This window comes from Salmo salar, chromosome ssa09, assembly GCF_905237065.1.
Source record: "Salmo salar chromosome ssa09, Ssal_v3.1, whole genome shotgun sequence".
Classification (NCBI taxonomy): Eukaryota; Metazoa; Chordata; class Actinopteri; order Salmoniformes; family Salmonidae; genus Salmo; species Salmo salar.
The window spans coordinates 86,452,862-86,474,454 of record NC_059450.1 but is presented as its reverse complement, the minus strand read 5'-3'; the positions used below and the strand labels follow the sequence as shown (position 1 = coordinate 86,474,454).

At 42.7% G+C, this 21,593-nt stretch overlaps 3 protein-coding genes across 5 annotated transcripts in view; 2 read left to right on the top strand and 1 right to left on the bottom strand.

Annotated features, from left to right (window-relative positions):
• The window catches only part of znf185 (zinc finger protein 185 with LIM domain), a 31,767-nt gene extending 26,734 nt beyond the window's left edge, over nt 1-5,033 (top strand). For both annotated transcript variants that reach the window (XM_045724152.1, XM_045724153.1), the window contains exons 20-23: nt 803-877; nt 1,073-1,198; nt 3,547-3,652; nt 3,879-5,033. In XM_045724152.1, the coding sequence (XP_045580108.1) occupies nt 803-877; nt 1,073-1,198; nt 3,547-3,652; nt 3,879-3,977 (406 nt within the window). In that variant the 3' untranslated portion in view covers nt 3,978-5,033. The remainder of the gene's footprint in view (nt 1-802; nt 878-1,072; nt 1,199-3,546; nt 3,653-3,878) is intronic.
• On the bottom strand, nt 4,955-10,197 carry fut11 (fucosyltransferase 11 (alpha (1,3) fucosyltransferase)). Its single transcript, NM_001139988.1, is given in 7 exon segments — nt 4,955-5,615; nt 5,822-6,297; nt 7,817-7,963; nt 8,194-8,399; nt 8,724-8,898; nt 9,185-9,553; nt 10,111-10,197. Coding segments are annotated over 7 exon segments (1,533 nt in total). The 5' UTR covers nt 10,120-10,197; the 3' UTR covers nt 4,955-5,464.
• A 338-nt stretch (nt 10,198-10,535) lies between these two features.
• Nucleotides 10,536-20,824, top strand: rab9b (RAB9B, member RAS oncogene family). 2 transcript variants are annotated; one of them, XR_001330253.2, is made up of 4 exons: nt 10,536-10,789; nt 17,162-17,495; nt 19,473-20,419; nt 20,464-20,824. XR_001330253.2 is itself a non-coding variant. In XM_014213151.2 (3 exons), the coding sequence occupies exons 2-3, from the start codon at nt 17,346-17,348 to the stop codon at nt 19,929-19,931; spliced, it is 609 nt and encodes a 202-aa protein (XP_014068626.1). In that variant the 5' UTR covers nt 10,536-10,789; nt 17,162-17,345; the 3' UTR covers nt 19,932-20,824. The 2 variants fall into 2 exon arrangements, 1 of the variants encoding a protein (XP_014068626.1); XM_014213151.2 differs by having other exon boundaries at nt 19,473-20,824.
• The last annotated feature ends 769 nt before the right edge of the window (nt 20,825-21,593 follow it).

The following is a 21,593-nucleotide window of genomic DNA, read 5'->3' as shown; positions in this document are numbered from 1 at the left end:
CAGCTGTATTATCTATCTGTATTGGATCTAAGGTTACCTCCCTGACTGTTGTGTTGAGCTCTGTATCAAGCCTCTCTGGCACTACTCATAGACATACCAGTATAGTCTGTCCATACCAGTATAGTCTGTCCTCTGTATCAAGCCTCTCTGGTACTACTCATAGATATACCAGTATAGTCTGTCCATACCAGTATAGTCTGTCCATACCTGTATAGTCTGTCCACTGTATCAAGTCTCTCTGGTACAGCTCATAGACACCAGTATAGTCTGTCCATACCTGTATAGTCTGTCCATACCAGTATAGTCTGTCCATACCAGTATAGTCTGTCCATACCAGTATAGTCTGTCCATACCTGTATAGTCTGTCCATACCTGTATAGTCTGTCCACTGTATCAAGTCTCTCTGGTACAACTCATAGACACCAGTATAGTCTGTCCATACCTGTATAGTCTGTCCATACCAGTATAGTCTGTCCATACCAGTATAGTCTGTCCATACCAGTATAGTCTGTCCATACCAGTATAGTCTGTCCATACCAGTATAGTCGGTCCTCTGTATCAAACCTCTCTGGTACAACTCATAGACACCAGTATAGTCTGTCCATACCTGTATAGTCTGTCCATACCAGTATAGTCTGTCCATACCAGTATAGTCTGTCCTCTGTATCAAACCTCTCTGGTACAACTCATAGACATACCAGTATAGTCTGTCCTGTGTTTTTCTTTCCCATTCTATTTCTCTGCTATGTTCTATTTGACCCATAATGACACACTGTCTGATATACAGTATTATTTCCTCTAGTTCTAGCTCCTACTCCAGGACCTTGGACAGTTCTGCCAACCAGAGACCCACGTCACCAGACACCGAGTCCAAGAAGTGAGTGAATCATGAGAAGGATGGGGGTAGAACGTTAGAAGTACAGTGAGTTATACCAGTTACTCTAGTAATGATGGTTACTATGTGAAAGTTATTATCAACGTGATTGTTACTATGTGATGGTTATCAATGTGATGGTTACAATAAGTATCTCTCGCTGACCCCTCTACTCCGCCCTTCTCTCTCCTCTGAAAGGGGTTTTGTGTATCTGAAGGAGTACGTGAACGCTACAGACCTAACCAAGCACAACACCAGAGACAACGATCCTGACTATGTAACGTCTAGTTCTACCAGCTATTCCTACAGCAGCCCTTACACCAGGTAACAATACTTTGACCACGCCACACTTTGAAAATAACTCCTTGGCCCTTGTTGTCCAAATCTGAAGGAACCCAGATAGGTGTAATCAACACAGCAGAAGGAAGCTACAAGACTAGATGGGTGGAGCGGGGTCATCACCATATTCAAATCAAACTTTATTGCTTACACCTATCCAGTTCCTTCAGATTGGCAAATAAGTGGCATGGACACCAAGGTTATTATAGTAAATCAAAACTGAAACTAAAATAAAACTAAAATTGGAAAACCGATTTAGTAAACTGAAGAAAAAATAAAATAAAACGCAACATTTGAAAAACTGAAACTATTATCTTTGACTGCAAAACAATTCAATAAAAACCATCATAAATTAAGTTACTTTTAGGTTTTTGCATCTAAATTTTAACCAAAAATATAAAACGTGGCTTTCAAGCTTTTTTTTCCTAATGTGGTTTGAGCTTCTGAATCTGGCAGGTAAATGCTGCCAGTAGATGCCGATGTTTCAAATAGACCACCTATCTTGTGCATCACTGTCATTAGCGATCACTAGCTAACAGGGAAGAAATCCGAGGGCGAGCACGGAGCGTAACTGGGCCAAGCTACAACAGCTTGTGAAGATGCTGGAGCCGTTCTCAATCCACACACGACCAACTTCAAACTGACAGCCAGTCGCAGTCTGATGTGGTGCCGTGCTGTCTCAACTTTGAGGCACACCTGCAGTCACTACTGTTGCAAGACAGTTGGCACAGGTCCTCCTGAAGTCACTGCGGGAGCACTTTGCATGCATACTGAATCACTGTCCAGACAGAGGGTCAACCTGGCAGTGTATTAAGTACCTGCGGAGGGGCATGTTTACAGAGTCACCTCCCCAGTTCGGACAGGTAAAGGACGGATGTTTATCCACTGGATCTGGTTTCTGCCCCTGTATCCCAAGAGTTAGAAACCACAGAATATTGTTTGTTTGAACAGAAAAACACACACTGGCAGGCTGGCTGGCTGGCAGGCTGGCTGGCAGGCTGTGAACTGATAGATTTGTGAAGCATGTTTTTGGTGCTGTAGTTCCAGCTGTTTCTATTAGAACTATTTGAAGGGGTTAGCCAGTGATACGTGCTTAATGAAGTCATGGCACATTTGACGTTATATTAGTTGTTTTTTCCTCTCTCTTCTGTCAGATAAAGGTACATCATTCTTCTTACATCTGCTACTAAAGTTAAAAAAGCTTTGGATTGGTGTAAACATGGGCAAGAGAGTTTCCTTCCACCATATTTCTTGCACCAGTCTAGGCACTTATCCTTTAAATCCAAGTCACATTAGGATTGATTTATAATTTAAACCAAACCAAACCTATGGCCTTGTATGTAGTCTAGTTGCCAAAAGCCTGTATTACCATGGGCAGCACCATTGAGAACTTTCACCATTTTGATTTAGTCAACTGAGCGGGACTTCCAACTTATTTGACTGATTTCTCCTGATGACCCGGTTGGCATGACCTGATGACCCGGTTGGCATGACCTGATGACCCGGTTGGAGTCACGACAGCTGGGTCATCAGGAGGGATCAGCCAATGAATTTTCCTGGTGTAGAAGAACATGGATTATTTCAAGATGGAGATTCCCCCTCAGACATCATCATGACACAGATCCAGATGTTATGTCTGTCTATGGTCCATCACCTTATCATCTCCATCATGACACAGATCCAGATGTTATGTCTGTCTATGGTCCATCACCTTATCATCTCCATCATGACACAGATCCAGATGTTATGTCTGTCTATGGTCCATCACCTTATCATCTCCATCATGACACAGATCCAGATGTTATGTCTGTCTATGGTCCATCACCTTATCATCTCCATCATGACACAGATCCAGATGTTGTGTCTGTCTATGGTCCATCACCTTATCATCTCCATCATGACACAGATCCAGATGTTATGTCTATCCACGTCTATGGTCCTGGTCCATCACCTTGTGTATTACTGCCCCCCAAGTGGTAAGAAGTGACACCCCCCCCCCCCGCCCATAAAACACTATAGACCTACAACATATAAATGGCTCTTAGCCACCCACCCATTGGCTACTTTCTAAAACTGAAACTAAGTTTACAAACAAAATAGAAATGTTTTTTATTAAACTGAAACTAAATAAAGTCTGAAAACGAACGGAAACTAAACTTAAAATAAAACTCTAAAAATGAACAGACATAATAACAACTATTAAATACCAAAACTATAATAACTTTGATGGACACACATATCATTTTGTCTTTCCTTGGCTGGAAACTTGTAGATACAGGCTTTGATCGATTAGAGCTGTGTCCCATGCTCAACACCTCTCCCCCCTCCTCTAGGTCTACCATGACGTCTGCCTGTACGTACTGTGGAGAGCAGGTGGGTAACGATGCCAAGATCACCATCGAGCACCTCAACATCTCCTGCCACCCGGCCTGCTTCAAGGTAACTAAACCTGGTTATTAACATGTTAAACTCTGGTTACAATCATGTTATAGGTTATACACGTTAACCCTGTATCAGCTGTAGAGATTGCGGTAGTTATAAAAAGGGTTGTTTCAGTGGTATAGCAGCTGTGTTGCTAGCAGGTAGCATCATTGCAGACCAGAACTAAGCCTTCATATAGTCTTGGCTGTGCTACATTAACACTATGCTGTTGTTCTTGTTGCAGTGTGGTGTTTGCAGTAAGCCAATGGGAGACTTTCTGTACAACATGTTCCTGCACAAAGGGACAGTCCATTGTGAGAGCTGCTACGCCAACGTCTTGTAGATAGCTTCATCCCCTTGTCTCCCCGTCTCTTTTCCTTCATGGCCACAGAGGTGACAAGACTGGATGGCTGATATAACTGCTCTCTCCTATCAAGACCTGTCGTCTGCTAACAGACAGGGGATACTGCACCTTCATTTTGACAGGAATTTCCATGTGTCACATTTTGTTTTTAGACCTTTGTATGGGTCCTACTGAATTGAATGAGGTTAACACTGAAATACTATGGCAGTTATTCTATGGTTTAGGGTTGGTAAAGATAATAATCTGATCATATTACTGATATAGTTGAATCTTCCGTCCGTTTCAATGTCCACTTTTTTTGTTGCCTTTTTCTCCTTAAAGGCCCAGTGCAGTCAAAAACATGATTTCCTGTGTTTTATAATTCCACACTATGGAGGTTGGAATAATACTGTGAAATTGTGAAAATTATGATAATTCCCTTTTAGTGTAAGAGCTGTTTGAAAAGACCACCTGAAATTTCAGCCTGTTTTTGTGGGATGGAGTTTAGGACTGTCTGGTGACATCACCAGGCGGAATGAGTTAATAGACCAATAACAGAGAGTTTCAAACCGCTCAGCGAATAACAGCTAGTTGTCATGTTAGATAACCCTCCCATTAGGCTCGTCCAGTTAGGACTCAAACCGCTCCCAGACAGTCCTAGCTAAATTCTTGCTTGAGAAATTGCTTTTTGCTAAGAATTAATACATTTTATTTTAGACCATTTTAATTTAAAACAATCACAGTAAGATACTTAACTGTTACCCAGAAATGGTTTGACATTGAGATAAAAACGTCTGCATTGTACCTTTAATGTTGTAACTTGGTGAATGTATTGTGAAATATGAAGATACTGTATGTAAAAGCCTCTAAATATTATTACGTAATGACAATAGTTAACTGGGAACTGGATATGTAGATTGGCAGTTGGGTACAATTTTCTACTTTCAGGCTTGACTATGCAAAGTAAATAACTACGATTTTCGTTCAAACGTTTATTTTTAAATTGATGCTTTGACTCAGAAAAACAATAAAATTGATTTATATAAACATGATAAATATAGAGTATAAAAAATGTACATTATTGAGTGTTGAAAAGACAACTATTGGCGACAGGTTTGAGATAACAAAACATTACTGTAACTTGGACACAAATTAGGCCCTTTTGTACCACAGATGAGGGTACCAGGCATCTCAAGTGGACAACATTATAAAGCAGTACTGTGATATATATATTTTTGTACATCTTCTCTATCCTTTAGTCTACACTACCGATAGTTCAGTAGCAGTTCATTGATTCTTATTGCTGGTCCACATCTCTCAGGTTTGCGTTTGGCCCCACTGGTTAAGGGGTGCAAGTCTCTAGACAATTAGATGGCTTTCTTTCCTTGTCCTCTTTCTGTCAAAAAACACTGGCAATAAGGAACTTTCTCAGTTACCTCTGGCTCTCCTACTGTATGTGGTTCCTCAGCAGTGCAGGGTTCGACTAGTTATGCCTGTCCTCTGGCCCTCCTCATAGCCAACTCCTGGATGTGATGCCAGAGCAGTGCAGGGTCTGACTCGTTATGTCTGATGAGAGACTCCAATCCTTCAGCCTGATCTAGGCTCTGCCAGTAGTCCTGCGGCCACATCTGGACCCAGCTGGAAAAAAACACACACAAATAAATAAGGCTAATAAACACAGCAGTTTATTTGAAATGTTAGGAGAAAAAAAACACACGTGTGTGTGTGTGTATGTTAAGACATGTTAAGACACTCAATGGAGGAATATCTCTCAATGTAAACAGTACACTGTCATAATGTACTATAAGGTTAAAGCCTTTATTTCTGAGGCTGGTGGTGTCTACCTGTCATTGATGTGTAGATCCTGAAGGTCTCCAAACCCTGGGCTGGGTAGAGGACATCCCATATGAGAATTATTGGCCATCTTAGGCTGGGGGGGCGGGCTCTTCTCTGGGGCTTTCCTATAGGCCCGTTCAATTGCCAGTCTGGTATTCTCCTGGTCACAGACATAGCACTCAAAGCCGTTGAGGTAGTTGGGTTTGCTCATGTCGTTCACGCCCCACTCCCTGCTCTCCAGTGCCTCCAACAGGCCAACGTTGGTAACGTGGCTCGGCTTCTTAAACTGTAAATACTTAGCATACTCTTCATCGTTCTCATCCAACGCCTTGAGGAACTTGGCTAGGTCCTGAGGTGATGGGAAGTCATCGATAAGGATGACAGAGAGGTTGTTGGGCATCCAGTCGGCTACTGATGAGGAGCCGCGGTAGACTGGTACACAGCCCTGGTGGAGAGGGCGCCATAGCTTCTCTGTCATGTAGTCCTGGAGGAAATTAAATTAAATCCAACTTTATTTAAAGTGCATTTGAAATCACAACACGCTTTACAGTTAAAACAATGAAATGAAAGAGACAAAAATAAATAAAAAGACAATACACTATGAAAGTAACCAGGAAGTGCCTACGCCTTATAGTTCGAACGTTTAAAAAAAAAAAAAAAAGATTTAATGGATCTTCAATGCGCAAAATTGTAGCGCAATAGTCTTCATGCGGTAGAAGTAAATCCATCCACAAACAAATATCATTCTTTATATACGGAATAAAAAAATGAACAATTTCAACATTTTACTGAATTACAGTTCACATAAGGAAATCAGTCAATTGAAATAAATAAATTAGGCCCTAATCTATGGATTTCACATGACTGGGCAGGGGCGCAGCCTAGGAGGGCATATGCCCACCCACTTGGGAGCCAGGCCCACCCACTGGGGAGCCAGGCCAAGCCAGTCAGAATACGTTTTTCCCCACAAAAGGGCTTTATTACAGACAGAAATACTCCTCAGCTCCCCCTCTGACGATCCCGCAGGTGAAGAAACCGGATGTGGAGGTCCTGGGCTGTCGTGGTTTCATGTGGTCTGCGATTGTCAGGCCGGTTGGACGTACTGCCAAATTCTCTAAAACGACGTTGGAGGCGGCTTATGGTAGAGAAATGAACATTCAATTCTCTGGCACCAGCTCTGGTGAACATTCCGGCAGTCAGCATGCCCATTGCACACTCCCTCAAAACTTGAGACATCGATCTGTGGCATAGTGTTGTGTGACAAAACTGCACATTTTACAAGCTGCCCCTGTGTAATGATCATGCTGTTTAATCAGCTTCTTGATATGCCACATCTGTCAGGTAGATAGATTATCTTGGCAAAAGAGAAATGCTTCCTAACAGGGATGTAAACAAATTTATGCACACAATTTGAGAGTTACACTCAAACTTTTTGTGTATATGAAGCATTTCTGGGATCTTTTATTTCAGCTAATGAAACATGGGACCAACACTTTACCTGTTGCGTTTATATTTTTGTTCAGTATACACTCTCAATTTGTTTAATATGAGGCGACTTTACAGAATGTCACCTTTCATTTGACATAATGATGAGGGAGAAAGTTACAGAAGAACAAAGATCACACCCCCTCCCCCCAAAAAGGCTAACCTCTCACCTTTATCAATAATACGGGACGTTAGCTATTTTTTTTTCCTACCTCAAACTTTTTAAAGATGAATTCATGATTATCCATAATTATAGTAGTATCCAGATTCACGTAGAAGTGTTCGAAAACATCTTCTATTCTTATTTCAAATAAAAGTGACTCCAAAATGACAATACATTATTCACCATTCAGTTCATATTGTATAAGAGAGATTAATAAAAAAAATAAACACAAAGGATGTCTAAACAACAATAAAATCATTAAGGACAAGCTAAAAAAACATGAGTTTCAAACATGCCTAAAAACCTAAAATTGTCTCTCTATCACTCCCTTGCTCCTCTCTCCTCTTTCTCTTACCTGACACAGGCCGTTCTCCAGGGCCAGGTGGAACTTGTAGCGTGCCGTGAAGCTCATAAAGCCGGCGTCCTCCCCTGTGGCCGTGCTTGTGTCCTCCAGGGACTGAGGGAGGGGCTTACTGTTCAGACATTTCCCATACGAGTCCACCTAGAGGGAGGGGGGCAAGAGAGAGAGAGAGCGCGAGAGAGAGAAAAGGAGAGTGGGTGGGGGAACAGGGGACAAAGAGGTAGATGAGAGAAAAGTTTGGACCAGACTAAAGGGCTCAATTCACACAAATGGTTGCCAGTCTGCTAAATCATTAGATAATAAAAACCAGACAACATTCCTTTATATCAAAACATCTAGGCTAGGAGGGAACACATTCCATATCACTGTACCTCTATGTACTTCATGAGTTTCTGTACGTATCTGTCCCTGTCAGAGGGGACGTCACAGTGTGACTGCATGTACATGATGGGGGCCAGACCCTCTCTCCTCCAGCGGTTCTTCTGCTCCAGAGACACGGCTACAGGCTGGAGCAGGTATCCCAGGGAGGGCAGCCACTGCAGGGTCAGAGGGTAGTCTGAACCTCTCCTGAAGGTGGCTGTGGAGTTGAACATCCAAAATGAACAAAGGGAAATGTATGGTTTATTAAGACATGTTGCTTTGACAAAAATAAAATTCAAACAAAGCTTTGAGTTGCAAATTATATTCATTCAAGTGAGTGCTGTCCTTCGAGACTGCATCCCAAATAACACTCTATTCCCTATATAGAGCCCTATGGGCCCTGGTCAAAAGTAGTGCACTATATAGGGAATAGGGTGCTATTTGGGACGCAATCTTCATTTCTTTATGTGAGCGACTGTTGGCTCCATGTACCCTTTACTTTATTTACACAAGATAAGAGTTGACCCGCTGTCTCCTGTACCTGTGTAGTTAAACAGCCTGATGCCTGGGCTGTGGGACAGGACATAGTTGTTCATGGGGGACTCCTCGTGGAATAAGGCCCAGGTCTGGTGAGAGGGTCTGGGAAGAGGAGCCTCGTAGGCCCTGAAGTCTGTCCCATAGAAGATGATGGAGGAGGTACGTCGGTACAGTTGAACCTAAAGAGATTTAGGATGGTGCTAGTTTATACATATCCACATTGTAGTCAATATAAACTGAAATCCATGGTCATGAAAAAGACATGGGGCTATTATTAATAACATATTATAAACTACATGTATTAACAGATCACAAAGAAAACACTAGCCTGGTCCCATATCTGTTTGGTGAGACAATGGCCATAGGAGTTGGCAAAACAGCACAAACAGATCTGGGAACAGGCTAGGACATCACACAACAGTATAAACCATTGGAAGACCTAGCTATAATACTAGAACTACAGACCTTCCTATTGCGTGTGACCAGACAGGAGGAGGTGTGACAGTCGATGCGTTCTGTGTCTCCGGGGAAATGAGGGAAGAGTCCTGCACTCCACCACAACAGGATGGGCAGGTCCTTGTTGCCACGCGAGTCATTGTTGCCGGGGCCGCGGTAGGAGGCAACGGAAGAGAACTCCATGTCAGACAGTGCACTCTGCGGCTGGAAGGCACCCTGATCTGCATCCATGGAGTCTCCAATATCCTTGGGGTCCCCAACGTTAAGGGGGTCCTGGGACCAGGAACAGGGCAGGGTGGACAGGAGACACAGCAGCCCCAGACACAGCCACACACAGCAGGGCACCAGCCTGGCCCCCAGCCTCCCCTCCACAGGCATCTGAGAACCATTATATAGATCTGATATCATGCTTCTATTTGGATTCTGTCTGCTTGTACACTGATTCTGTCTGCTTGTACACTGCTTGTAAACTGATTCTTTCTGCTTGTACACTGATTCTGTCTGCTTGTACACTGATTCTGTCTGCTTGTACACTGCTTGTAAACTGATTCTGTCTGCTTGTACACTGATTCTGTCTGCTTGTACACTGCTTGTACACTGATTGTGTCTGCTTGTACACTGCTTGTAAACTGATTCTTTCTGCTTGTACACTGATTCTGTCTGCTTGTACACTGCACACTAGTCACAGTCTATGGATGTTATTGGCCAATAGATATGCTTCATGCAATAGATGGCTCTGGTCTGTCCATCACTTACATGATAGCTACACGGTGATATTTCACTATATACAGCCACTAAATATACTGATCTACTGTAGCTAGCCAGCCAGCTACGTCAAAGTACGGATCAAAGCCATCTTTCTGGCTGAAACAACCAATTTGAGGGACACAATCAGACATATTACAAGGGTCATAATAAACCGCACGTATTCTTACCGTTATCATTACAATAAACACATGAATGTAGACGCGTTCTTCTCTCTTTTTCTCTCTCCCCGAACTCAATAATTTCTTCTGTAAATGTGTATTTGGGTGGAGAGAAAAATGGGGGAAGCAGCAAAAAAAGGGAAGCAATCTGGGATCTTCACGCCAAATAAACTTTAATGCATTACTACCATCTACAGTTCTGGAGTGGAATCACACACTGACTGTGCACTTTCACGTTATTTTCTTCAGCGATAAAACATTTTAAAACACATAAAATAGAGAATATGTACAGTCAAAGCAGGGCCATTTGAACATGTTGAAGTATCCAGACTCACAGAGGATGGACCACATTTGACAGCTAAATAAATAAATGGACCAGGGATGGGTAAGTGAACTGGGCTTTAGGACCAGGCGTCGCGACTGAACTCTAGGGCGTATTCATTACGCATATTCTGTTGCAAAACGGTTCTTAAACAGAAGCAAACTGAATTAAACGGGGCTGAACAACCTGCATGTGTCCAATCGCAACTCTCGTTTTCGTTGCAAAACGCACCTGTTTAGAATAACGATTACCCTGGACTCTAAAAGCCTGGGGACGCACTGCAACCCCAACAAGCGAGTTCATAGCACATCACATTTCAGATGCAAAACTGGGCAAGCCACGACTCATATCATGGTATAGAATGAGGTAACGAAAACCATTTTACTACTTAAATGAATGCACATGTAGTAATATTGATTATGTTGCACGTTTGATCAAATCGGTCTGTTTATTCGTAGTTTAGTTGAATAATTCAGAACAATTGATGTCAACATCACCACCCATCCACTAAATATAGCTAGCTAACGGTAACAGTCTGGCTGGCTTATTTTTTTTATTTTAAAATCATCATCATCATCATCATTACATAGTCGCCATTTCATTTGCTAGCTATTCAGCCCTATATCTAGCTAGATGTCCTGTGTAATAATTTACGGAATGGGAACACTCAGATTTTATTATCTACAATAAAATGGCATCAGAACAACTATAGCAGTTAGTTGAGGTTAGCTACTACGTTAATTGGTTGATTCTCATGAAACCAGTTGAAACCATGGCACGAGCAAATTGAGTTAGAAAACCATGCTGTATCTGCAAGAATCAAATATTATTCAAAAATTAAGATGCCTGAATATAATATTTTCGCCTGAATTGTATGCACTGAAATGCTTCCAGATAAAATTCTCGGGTCATTAGCTAGCTAACTTATTTGAATAAAACACAAAATATTTTGCTGTAGTTTGTCCATAAATCATAAAATTGTATACGTTAATAGAAGTTTACATTAAAATCTAATATTTGTTTTTGTAAAAAGTGTCTTTTGACATGTTTCTCATTACAATAACACTTTTTCAAGTTGCTGTAAAAACTCCAATCCTTTTTTAAAAATGAAGTTGTATTCCCCATGATGTGTCAGAGGAGCAGGCCTTAGATGAGCACAAGTTAATTTCATTTCTTCACATATTTTTTTAATAAAAAAATGAAATGTAACCTTTTTAAAGGCCTTCAGAAGGAGAATATTATTCTCAAACACCCTCTTTACGACACTTAACCTTCTCATTACACTCATGACTAAAAAGCTAAAATTGGGAAAAACTTAAAGACCCATTGACCTTATCAACATGGAGGCATGAATGGGCTTTACTGATGTGGTCAATTGTTTTGAGTCATAACAGCAGTCTCCTATTACTGGTAGATTGAGCTAAGGGCCTGTCATTACAAAACATACTTCTCATTCGTGCCTCATTTTTAGGGTCAGTTTTGGTAATGATAATAAGCTAATTCTAATGTATAGTCAATGGGTGTGCTATGCTGGTAACGTTAATTATTTACTAGGACTACTGCTTACACTTATTGTATAGATTTGTTTTTGTAAAACAGTTATTTGATTAAGTAGGGGGTAGTCAAGAAATCTGGGTTTATAAACCCCATTTTAATTTACTTAAAGCCACAATCTGGAGTTTGTGTTTCAGCAAAGAGCAACCACCACTTAAAGGAGGATATTCCCCAATTTGACGTGTACCTGTTTTAAGCGCTTACCTATACTTTTGTTAGATATCCCAAGACAGTTGCTTGTCCATATCCCACATATTTAGATATTTTATAGGCATATCATGTTATGCCATTTGCTCGCAGGATCCCATTCAATTTAGAAATGCATCTAAAATACCTTAGAACCAAACACATCCATGTCCTAATATGCCAATATTACCCACAAAGACCTTTTGATTTATTTAAGTAACTTTTTTTGTCATTATGCTATAATAAGGGGTGTATTAGTCAATTGCATTAAAATCCATGATTTTAGTTTTATGCAAGTCATTTGGGATTAACAAATGACAGTTTGATGATGTATTGGCTTACTGAATCTCTGATAGAGCTCAGTACAGTTTTTCAATGGCAAACTATGCAACACTCATTACCGAAACATGCATTCTCATCTCCGAAACCTGCTTCTCATTACCGTAATGCGCCAGTATTTAGGAAAAATCAAACGTATACTTTTGCCATTTTGGCTGAATCTTAGTTTGTCTTTTGTTTATCCAATTGTGTACATAAAAATAACATACACAAGTAATTGTGACAATTTGTCAGAAAATATTGTGAGTGAAATTGCTAAATAAATGTTTATACAATTTTAAATATTTGATTTCAGTGTCATGTTTTAACTCAGGCCATTTTATTAGGTGAGGAATGTAAAAACACAAAAAGATATTATAAATTGACTTGTTTGACTTTTTTGGACTTCCAAAACTATCACGGTAATGAGAATTTTTGCATTGGTAATTATGGTAAAAATGCTTAATATCTTATCAATAAACATAACAATAATTATGAAATAGATAAATACAGATCCTAATCTTAGTGATCCAAGACGAATTATGGTGGAACTTTTTTTGTTGTTGTCATGTATTCCTGAGGCAGTCGAGTGCTCATCTTCCTGACTCATCGTTGTTGTTATGAAAGTCTCTGGTAGTGGAGGATACATTCTGAGTTGTTGTGAGTTAGCTAACTATCTAACTATCTATTGGGATATCTCATATGTGGCATAATAAGAAGCAGTTTACTGAAGCTGTATTGTAAATCAAGAACCATGATTTTCAACCATACTGTACACTGGTTCAGGGTTGCTTCCTGTCTCTACATTATCAACAACATGGGAATTGTGATGTACAGCAGAGGAACTTCAGCTCATCAGTAGTACATTTTACGACTTGCCAATCTCCAGCTCAACCAATCCCTGGGTTTGTGAGAGGGGGAGTTTCTTCTCAGGGTCATTCACCCCTATCAGGTGTCCCTGAGGACAACCACCCTGGTGACCTTACACATATCTCTTCACCTAGCACATCTCAGACAGGAGGGACATCACTTCCAAATAGTTGTTCTGTTAGTCTAGGTTACCAGATTTATGGCGCTCCATATACAAGGGCTTTTGGAAGAGAGATTATGTTGTTGTATCAGTATTTTTGTTACAATTTTTAAAGCTGCTGCTATTTGAGTTTGTCAGTTTTAGTAACCATTCTCTTTTGTTCTGTCTCTAGCTAGTCTCTCTCTCCACTTCTCCTCCTGGTGAGAGACAGCTACTTGATGTTGTTTTGTCTAGGCCTAAATTGTGGTGTTCATTGTCAGTATCTTCCAGCATGTATCTCTCAGGTTGCTGTTAGGTCTTCGGCCTCTCATGAACACAAAGCCAATTTTTATATATATAGGTATCGATAATAATGCTGCTGTTAACTGACAAGTACAAGATGGCGCTGACAGACTTGGTCTCCCTATTCCTAGCTTGTAGCCAACTTTGCAGTATTTCGTTTTTGTTGTTTTTTATTTCTTATATTACTTGTTCAGAACATTTCTTGCATTATTGCCTACAGCTGAAAATAACTTTTGGATATTAGATAGGCGGTCCCTCACCAGCATTTCGACCAGAAATTAGGCTTTCCTGAATTGGATCTCTTGTTCGTACCCCCAGAGGCATTTCCACTGCTCCAAGATGCCGCCGACGAGAAGAGGAATACAGAGTGGGTTTTTAGTCCGACTCAGAAGGCATGCATACCATCCACCGCTTCTGAGTATATTACTCTTAAACGTTCAGTCCCTGGAAAATAAAGTAGACGCGCTCAGGGCGAGGATCTCCTTCAAGAGAGACATCAGGGACTGTAACATGCACTGTTTCATGAAATCATGGCTCTCTCCAGGTATATTGTCCCTGTCCATACAGCCAGCGGGGTTCTCCGTACATTGCATGGACAAGAAGAAAGAACTGTGCGGGAAAGAGAGGCGGAGGTGTGTTTCATGATTAACTACTCATGATGTGATTGTGGTAATGTACAGGAACTCAAGTCCTTTTGTTCTCCCGATATGGAATACCTCACTATCAAATGCCGACCGCATTACCTCCAAGTTAATTTTCTTCGGCCATCATCACGGCCGTGTATATTCCCCCTCAAGCCGACACATGACGGCTCTTGAGGAACTACACTGGACTTTGTACGAACTGGAAACCGCAAATAATGAGGCCAAATTTATATTGGCTGGGGACTTTAATAAAGCAAATCTGAGGAAAACGCTTCCAAAGTTTTATAAATACATCGCCTGCGCTACTCGCTCATCAATAATTCTTGACCATTGCTACTCCCCTTTCCAGGAAGACTACAAGGCCCTCCCCTGCTCTCCCTTCGGCAAATCAGATCACACCTACATTCTGCTTCTCCCTTCCTATAGGCAGAAACTGAAACAGGAAATACCCGTGGTAAGGCCTGTTCAACGTTGGTCTGACCAATCGGAATCTATACTTCAAGATTGTTTGATAACGCGGACTGGGAAATGTTCTGGATTGCCTCAAAAAAATACAAAAATAAAACATTGATGTGTACACTGACTCAGTGACTGAATTGATCAGGAAGTGCATAGAGGATGTTGTTTCCACTGTGACGAGTATAACTTATCCAAGCCAAAAGGCAGCATTCACACAAATTTGAAAGTGCGAACCACTGCATTTAACCACGGTAAGATGACTGGGAACATGGATGAGTCCAGCTATGCCCTCCGTAAGGCAATCAAACAGACAAAACTTCAGTACAGAGACAGTGGAGTTGCAATTCAACGGCTCAGACATGAGACGTATGTGGCAGGAACCTCAGACAATCACGGATTATAAAGGGGAAAACCAGCTACGTTGTGTACACCGATGCTCTCGGACAAGCTAAACACCTTTGCCCACTACGAGGAAAATGTAGGGCCTCCACCTTGTGTCCGACGTGAGTAAGATATTTAAGTGTGTTACCCTCGCAAGGCTGCCGGCCCAGACGGCATCCCTATCTGCTTCGTCAGAGCATGTTTAGACCAGCTGGCTGGTGTGTTTACGGACATATTAAGTCTCTCCATATCCCAGTCTGCTGTCCGCACTTCAAGATGTCCACCATTGTTCCTGTACCCAATAAAGCGAAGGTAACTGAACTAAATGACTATCGCGCGTAGCACTCACTTCTGTCATCATGAAGTGCTTTGAGAGGCTAGTTAAGGATCATATCACCTCCACCTTACCCGACCCACTACAATTTGCATACTGCCCCAACAGATCCACGGATGACACAATCGCCATCGCACTGCACACTACCCTATCCGATCTGGACAATAGGAATACCTATGTAAGAGAGCAGTAGTCGATTAACAGCATTATCTTCAACACCATAGTGCCTTCCAAGCTCATCACTAAGTTTGGGGCCCTGGTTCTGAACACTGCCCTATGCAACTGGGTCCTGGACTTCCTAACGGGCCCCCAGATGGTGAAGGTAGGCAACAACACCTCCGCTACGCTGATCCTCAACACAGGGGCCCCACAAGGCTGCATGCTCAGCCCCCTCCTATACTCTCTGTTCACCCATGACTGCGTGGCCACACGTCTCCAACTCAATCAAGTTTGCAGACGACACAACAGTATTAGGCCTGATTACTAACAATGACGAGACATCCTACAGGGAGGAGGTGAGGGCTCTGGCAGAGTGGTGCCAGGAAAATAACCTCTCCCTCAACGTCAACAAAATGAAGGAGCTGATCGTGGACTTCAGGAGACAGCAGAAGGAGCACACCCCCATCCACATCGACGAGCCACAGTGGAGAGGGTGAAAAGCTTGAAGGTCCTCAGGGTGCACATCACTGACCACCTGAAATGGTCTATCCACAAAGACAGTTTGGTGAAGAAGGCGCAACACCGCCTCTTCAACGTCCAGGAGGCTAAAGAAATTTGGCTTGGACTCTAAGAACCTCACAAACTTCTACAGATGCACCATTGACAGCATCCTGTCAGACTGTATCACCACCTGGAATGGCAACTGCACCGTCTGCAATTGCAGGGCTCCCCAGAGGGTGGTGCTTTCAGCCCAACACATCACCAGGGGGCACACTGCCTGCCCTCCAGGACATCTACAGCACCCGGTGTCACAGGAAGGCCAAGAAGATCATCAAGGACCTCAGCCACCCGAGCCACGACCTGTTCACCATCATCTAGAAGGCGGAGACAGTACAGGTGCATCAATGCCGGAAAACCATTTTCTATCACCAGGCCATCAGACTGTTAAATAGTCACCACTAGCCGGCCTCCGCCCAGTACCCTGCCCTGAACTTAGTCACTGTTAATAGCTGGCTACCACCCGGTACTCAACCCTGCCCCTTAAAAACTGCTGCCCTATGTACACAGTCATTGAACACTGGTCACTTTAATAAGGTGTACATACTGTTTCACCCACTTTATATGTATATACTGAATTCTAGTCAAGGCTCATCCTATATAACTACTGCTGTACACACCTTTTCTATTGATGTACTGTCTATACACACCATCATGAACATATTTATTTTCTGGACTCTGACATTGCTCATTCTAATATTTCTTAATTCCCTTTACATTTCTGGGATGTGTGTATTGTTGGGCATTAATGTGCCGTTGGAGCATAAGCATTTCGCTACACCTGAAACATCTTCCAAATACCAATAACAAAAATCTCTCTGCTCATCCTTCAGGTTGCATTGACCCTGCTAGTACTAGCCCAGTAGCCTAGTGTCGAGGTGGAGGCTGGGTCACAGTGATCAGTAACCCGGCTAGGAGGCTCGGCTCCAGGCTAGCCAGCGTGCCAGCGGAGGGAGGTGGCCTGGTCCTGGAATGGCCTGGTGAGCTGCACCGCCTAGCAGCAGAGGAAGGTTTGTGATGAGCGGGAAGAGCCTGCTGTTAAAGGTGATCCTGCTGGGGGATGGTGGCGTGGGAAAGTCTTCCTTAATGAACCGCTACGTCACGGACCGCTTCAACTCCCAGTCCTTCCACACCATCGGGGTCGAGTTCCTCAACAGAGACCTTGAGGTCAGATTTAGAGCTGTTTCTGAATTAGTATTTTTTTTATTCTTCGCATTATCTCCTTATCGCCTTCTTAAACTGCAAAATAAGAGGAGGGACCTTGGACCTTCTTCTCCAATGAAATTAAGAAGGAGGTGAGGAGATAGACCCAAGCTCTGTCTGAAATTGAATAATAATAATTATTATTGTGTCCCTTTCTGGAAATGTATTGCATCTCAACTAACCACAGCACCGCATGACCACATAAGTGCATAAATACCTTCAGTTCATCTAGAAAGTATTCAGACCACTTGACTTTTTCCACCATTTTGTTACGTTACAGCCTTATTCTAAAATAGATTAAACAAAAATGTCCTCATCAATCTACACACAATACCCCATAATGACAAAGAGAAAACAGGTTTTTAGGTTTTATAAACTTATTTACATAAGTATTCAGACCCCTTGCTATGAGACTCGAAATTGAGCTCAGGTGCATCCTGTTTCCATTGATTATCCTTGATGTTTCTACAACTTGGAGTCCACCTGTGGTTAATTCAATTGATTGCCAATGATTTGGAAAGGCACACACCTGTCTATATAAGGTCCCCCAGTTGACAGTGCACATCAGAGAAAAAAAACAAGCCATGAGGTCGAAGGAATTGTCCGTAGAGCTCCGAGACAGGATTGTGTCGAGGCACAGATCTGGGGAAGGGTGCCAAAAATGTCTGTAGCATTGAAGATCCCCGAGAACACAGTGGCAGAAGTTTGGAACCACCAAAACTCTTCCTAGAGCTGGCAGCCCGGCCAAACTGAGCAATCGAGGGAGAAAGGCCTTGGTCAGGAAGGTGACCAAGAACCCGATGGTCAACTCTGACAGAGCTCCAGAGTTCCTCTGTGGAGATGGGAGAACCTTCCAGAAGGACAACCATCTCAGGCCTTTATGGTAGAGTGGCCAGATGGAAGCCACTCTTCAGTAAAAGGCACCACAACCCACTTGGAGTTTGCCAAATGGCACCTAAAGACTCTTAGACCATGATAAACAAGATTCTCTGGTCTGATAAAACCAAGATTAAACTCTTTGGCCTGAATGCTAAGTGTCACATCTGGAGGAAACCTGTCACCATTCCTACGGTGAACCCTAACCCTACGGTGAAGCATGGTGGTGGTAGGATCGAGGGAAAGATTCAATTGCGCAAAGTACAGAGAGAGCTTTGATGAAAACCTGCTCCAGAGCGCTCAGGACCTCAGACTGGGGCGAAGGTTCACCTTCCAACAGGACAATGACCCTAAGTATACAGCAAAGACAATGCAGGAGTGGCTTGGGGAAAAGTCTCCGAATGTCCTTGAGTGGCCCAGACTTGAACCAGATCGAACATCTCTGGAGACACCTGAAAATAGCTGCGCAGCGACACTCCCCATCCATCCTGACAGAGCTTGAGATATCTACAGAGAAGAATGGGAGAAACTCCCCAAATACAGGTGTGCCAAGCGTGTAGCGTCATACTCATAAAGACTCAAGGCTGTAATCGCTGCTTAATGTGCTTCAACAAAGTACTGAGTACTCAGCTTTTTGTTTTTAATACATTTGCAAAAATGTCTAAACCTGTTTTTGATTTGTCATTATGGTGTATTGTGTCTTGCATCTATTTCAGAATAAGGCTATAACGTAACCAAATGTGGAAATACAGTTCCTAATTCAGTTTGCGCATTTCTATTCCCGGAGAGGGGGGTTGAGCAGTTATTTGTTCAATTGATTTATAGTTTGACTAATTGCACCCTATTCTCAATATAGGCTAGTGCAGTGGACTGCTTTTTGACCCCACAGAATGTGTTTTAATAAATGTATTATATGCTGTGCTACTGTCATTGATTCTTCCTCCCCTGTCTACTGTTTTATCTTTATGATTGCTGTGCATATTATGTACAAATCTAATCCTTTTTGGGAGCAATAAAGGTTTCTCTTTGGTACAATAAATGTTTTCATTCACTTCCTCTCTCCAGGTGGAAGGGCGCCTGGTGACCCTTCAGATCTGGGACACGGCTGGTCAGGAGCGCTTCAAGTCCCTGAGGACGCCGTTCTACCGTGGCGCCGACTGCTGCCTCCTCACCTTCGCTGTAGACGACCTGCACAGCTTCCAGAACCTGGCCAGCTGGAAGAAAGAGTTCATGTGTTACTCTGACGTACGAGACCCAGAGAGGTTCCCCTTTGTTGTCCTGGGCAACAAGGTGGACAAAGAGGAGAGGGAGGTGGGGGAGGACGAGGCTCGGGCCTGGTGCGAGGAGAACGGCTGTTGTCCCTACTTCGAGACCAGTGCAAAGGATGATACGAACGTGGGAGTGGCGTTTGAGGCAGCGGTACTGGAGGTTCTGGCGGCGGAGGATCAGATCGACCACACATTGTTGAGTAGCACTATCGATCTCCACGGCAACCGTAAAGTACCGCGCTCTTCTTGCTGCTGATTGGATGAAAGGACTGGTCAGAGCTAGCCCCTCCCTGAATCCTCTCTGTCTACCCTGTAGCATTCTGGGAGCTCTCCACTGATGATGATGATGATGCAGGTACAAGCTACTGAGACAACCTGATTATCAACACAGCTGATTTTAAATAGTGTCAGGTTGTCGGTACAGAATGATTTGGAAGAGTATTGGATAATCAACACATCTGATTTTGAAAGGTTATCAATGAGGTACAATGTAACAGGTACACCATGTTGTTCAACTCTGTCTGCGTTCTGCAGTATATCACAAAACTGCTGTCTACATCCAACCAGCTTCATGTACCTGCCCTGTGTAATGTTTTCACCATATAGGCCTAGCCCTCCTACATAAGTCATTCTAATTTGATAATATTAATGTGTCCTTTCTGTTCTCCTCTCCAAGAGAACAGGCTGCTTCAGGCACAGCAACATTCTCATTCCTTAATCTCTGTGTCTTCAAAGATCTCACAGGTACTCTGACCAGGACATGACCATCACCCTGTCAGGTCTCACAGGTACTCTGACCAGGACATGACCATCACCCTGTCAGGTCTCACAGGTACTCTGACCAGGACATGACCATCACCCTGTCAGGTCTCACAGGTACTCTGACCAGGACATGACCATCACCCTGTCAGGTCTCACAGGTACTCTGACCAGGACAGGCCCATCACCCTGTCAGATCTCATTACATTGGTTGACTGACTGGTGGAATATAATATAATATACTGACATAGACCTGGTCTGTTGACTGACTGGTGGAATATAATATAATATACTGACATAGACCTGGTCTGTTGACTGACTGGTGGAATATAATATAATATACTGACATAGACCTGGTCTGTTGACTGACTGGTGGAATATAATATAATATACTGACATAGACCTGGTCTGTTGACTGACTGGTGGAATATAATATAATATACTGACATAGACCTGGTCTGTTGACTGACTGGTGGAATATAATATAATATAATATACTGACATAGACCTGGTCTGTTGACTGACTGGTGGAATATAATTTAAAACACTGACATAGACTGGACTTTTTTTCCAGTTCAGTTTAAGAACTGACAACATTGATTACACACGTTACTGTACCAGGAAAAATGTTTACTGCACAAAGGAATGACATTTAATTTTATTTTCTCCCAAAGGGAAAGATGTTTCTGTTCTGTCGTATCTGTTAACACTGGGTACATATGATGTACTTTGTATCTACGGTCGTGCCAAAAGTTTTGAGAATGAGACAAATATTAATTTTCACAAAGTCTGCTGCCTCAGTTTGTATGATGGCAATTTGTATATACTCCAGAATGTTATGAAGAGTGATCAGATGAATTGCATCTGCACGCACAGTGAGGAGAAGACTTTTGGAGGATGGCCTGGTGTCAAGAAGGGCAGCAAAGGGCAGCAAAGAAGCCATTTCAGGAAAAACATCAGGGACAGACTAATATTCTGCAGGTACAGGGATTGGACTGCTGAGGACTGGGGTAAAGTCATTTTCTCTGATGAATCCCCTTTCCGATTGTTTGGGGAATCCGGAAAAAAGCTTGTACGGAGAAGACAAGGTCAGCGCTACCATCAGTCCTGTGTCATGCCAACAGTAATGCATGCTGAGACCATTCATGTGTGGGGTGGC

What these genes read in the sequence shown, in the direction of transcription:
- rab9b (XM_014213151.2), top strand. Translation starts at nt 17,346, where the DNA reads ATGAGCGGGAAGAGCCTGCTGTTAAAGGTGATCCTGCTGGGGGATGGT. An exon ending in TCCTCAACAGAGACCTTGAG is followed by an intron (nt 17,496 to 19,472) that starts GTCAGATTTAGA and finishes TCCTCTCTCCAG; the next exon opens with GTGGAAGGGCGCCTGGTGAC.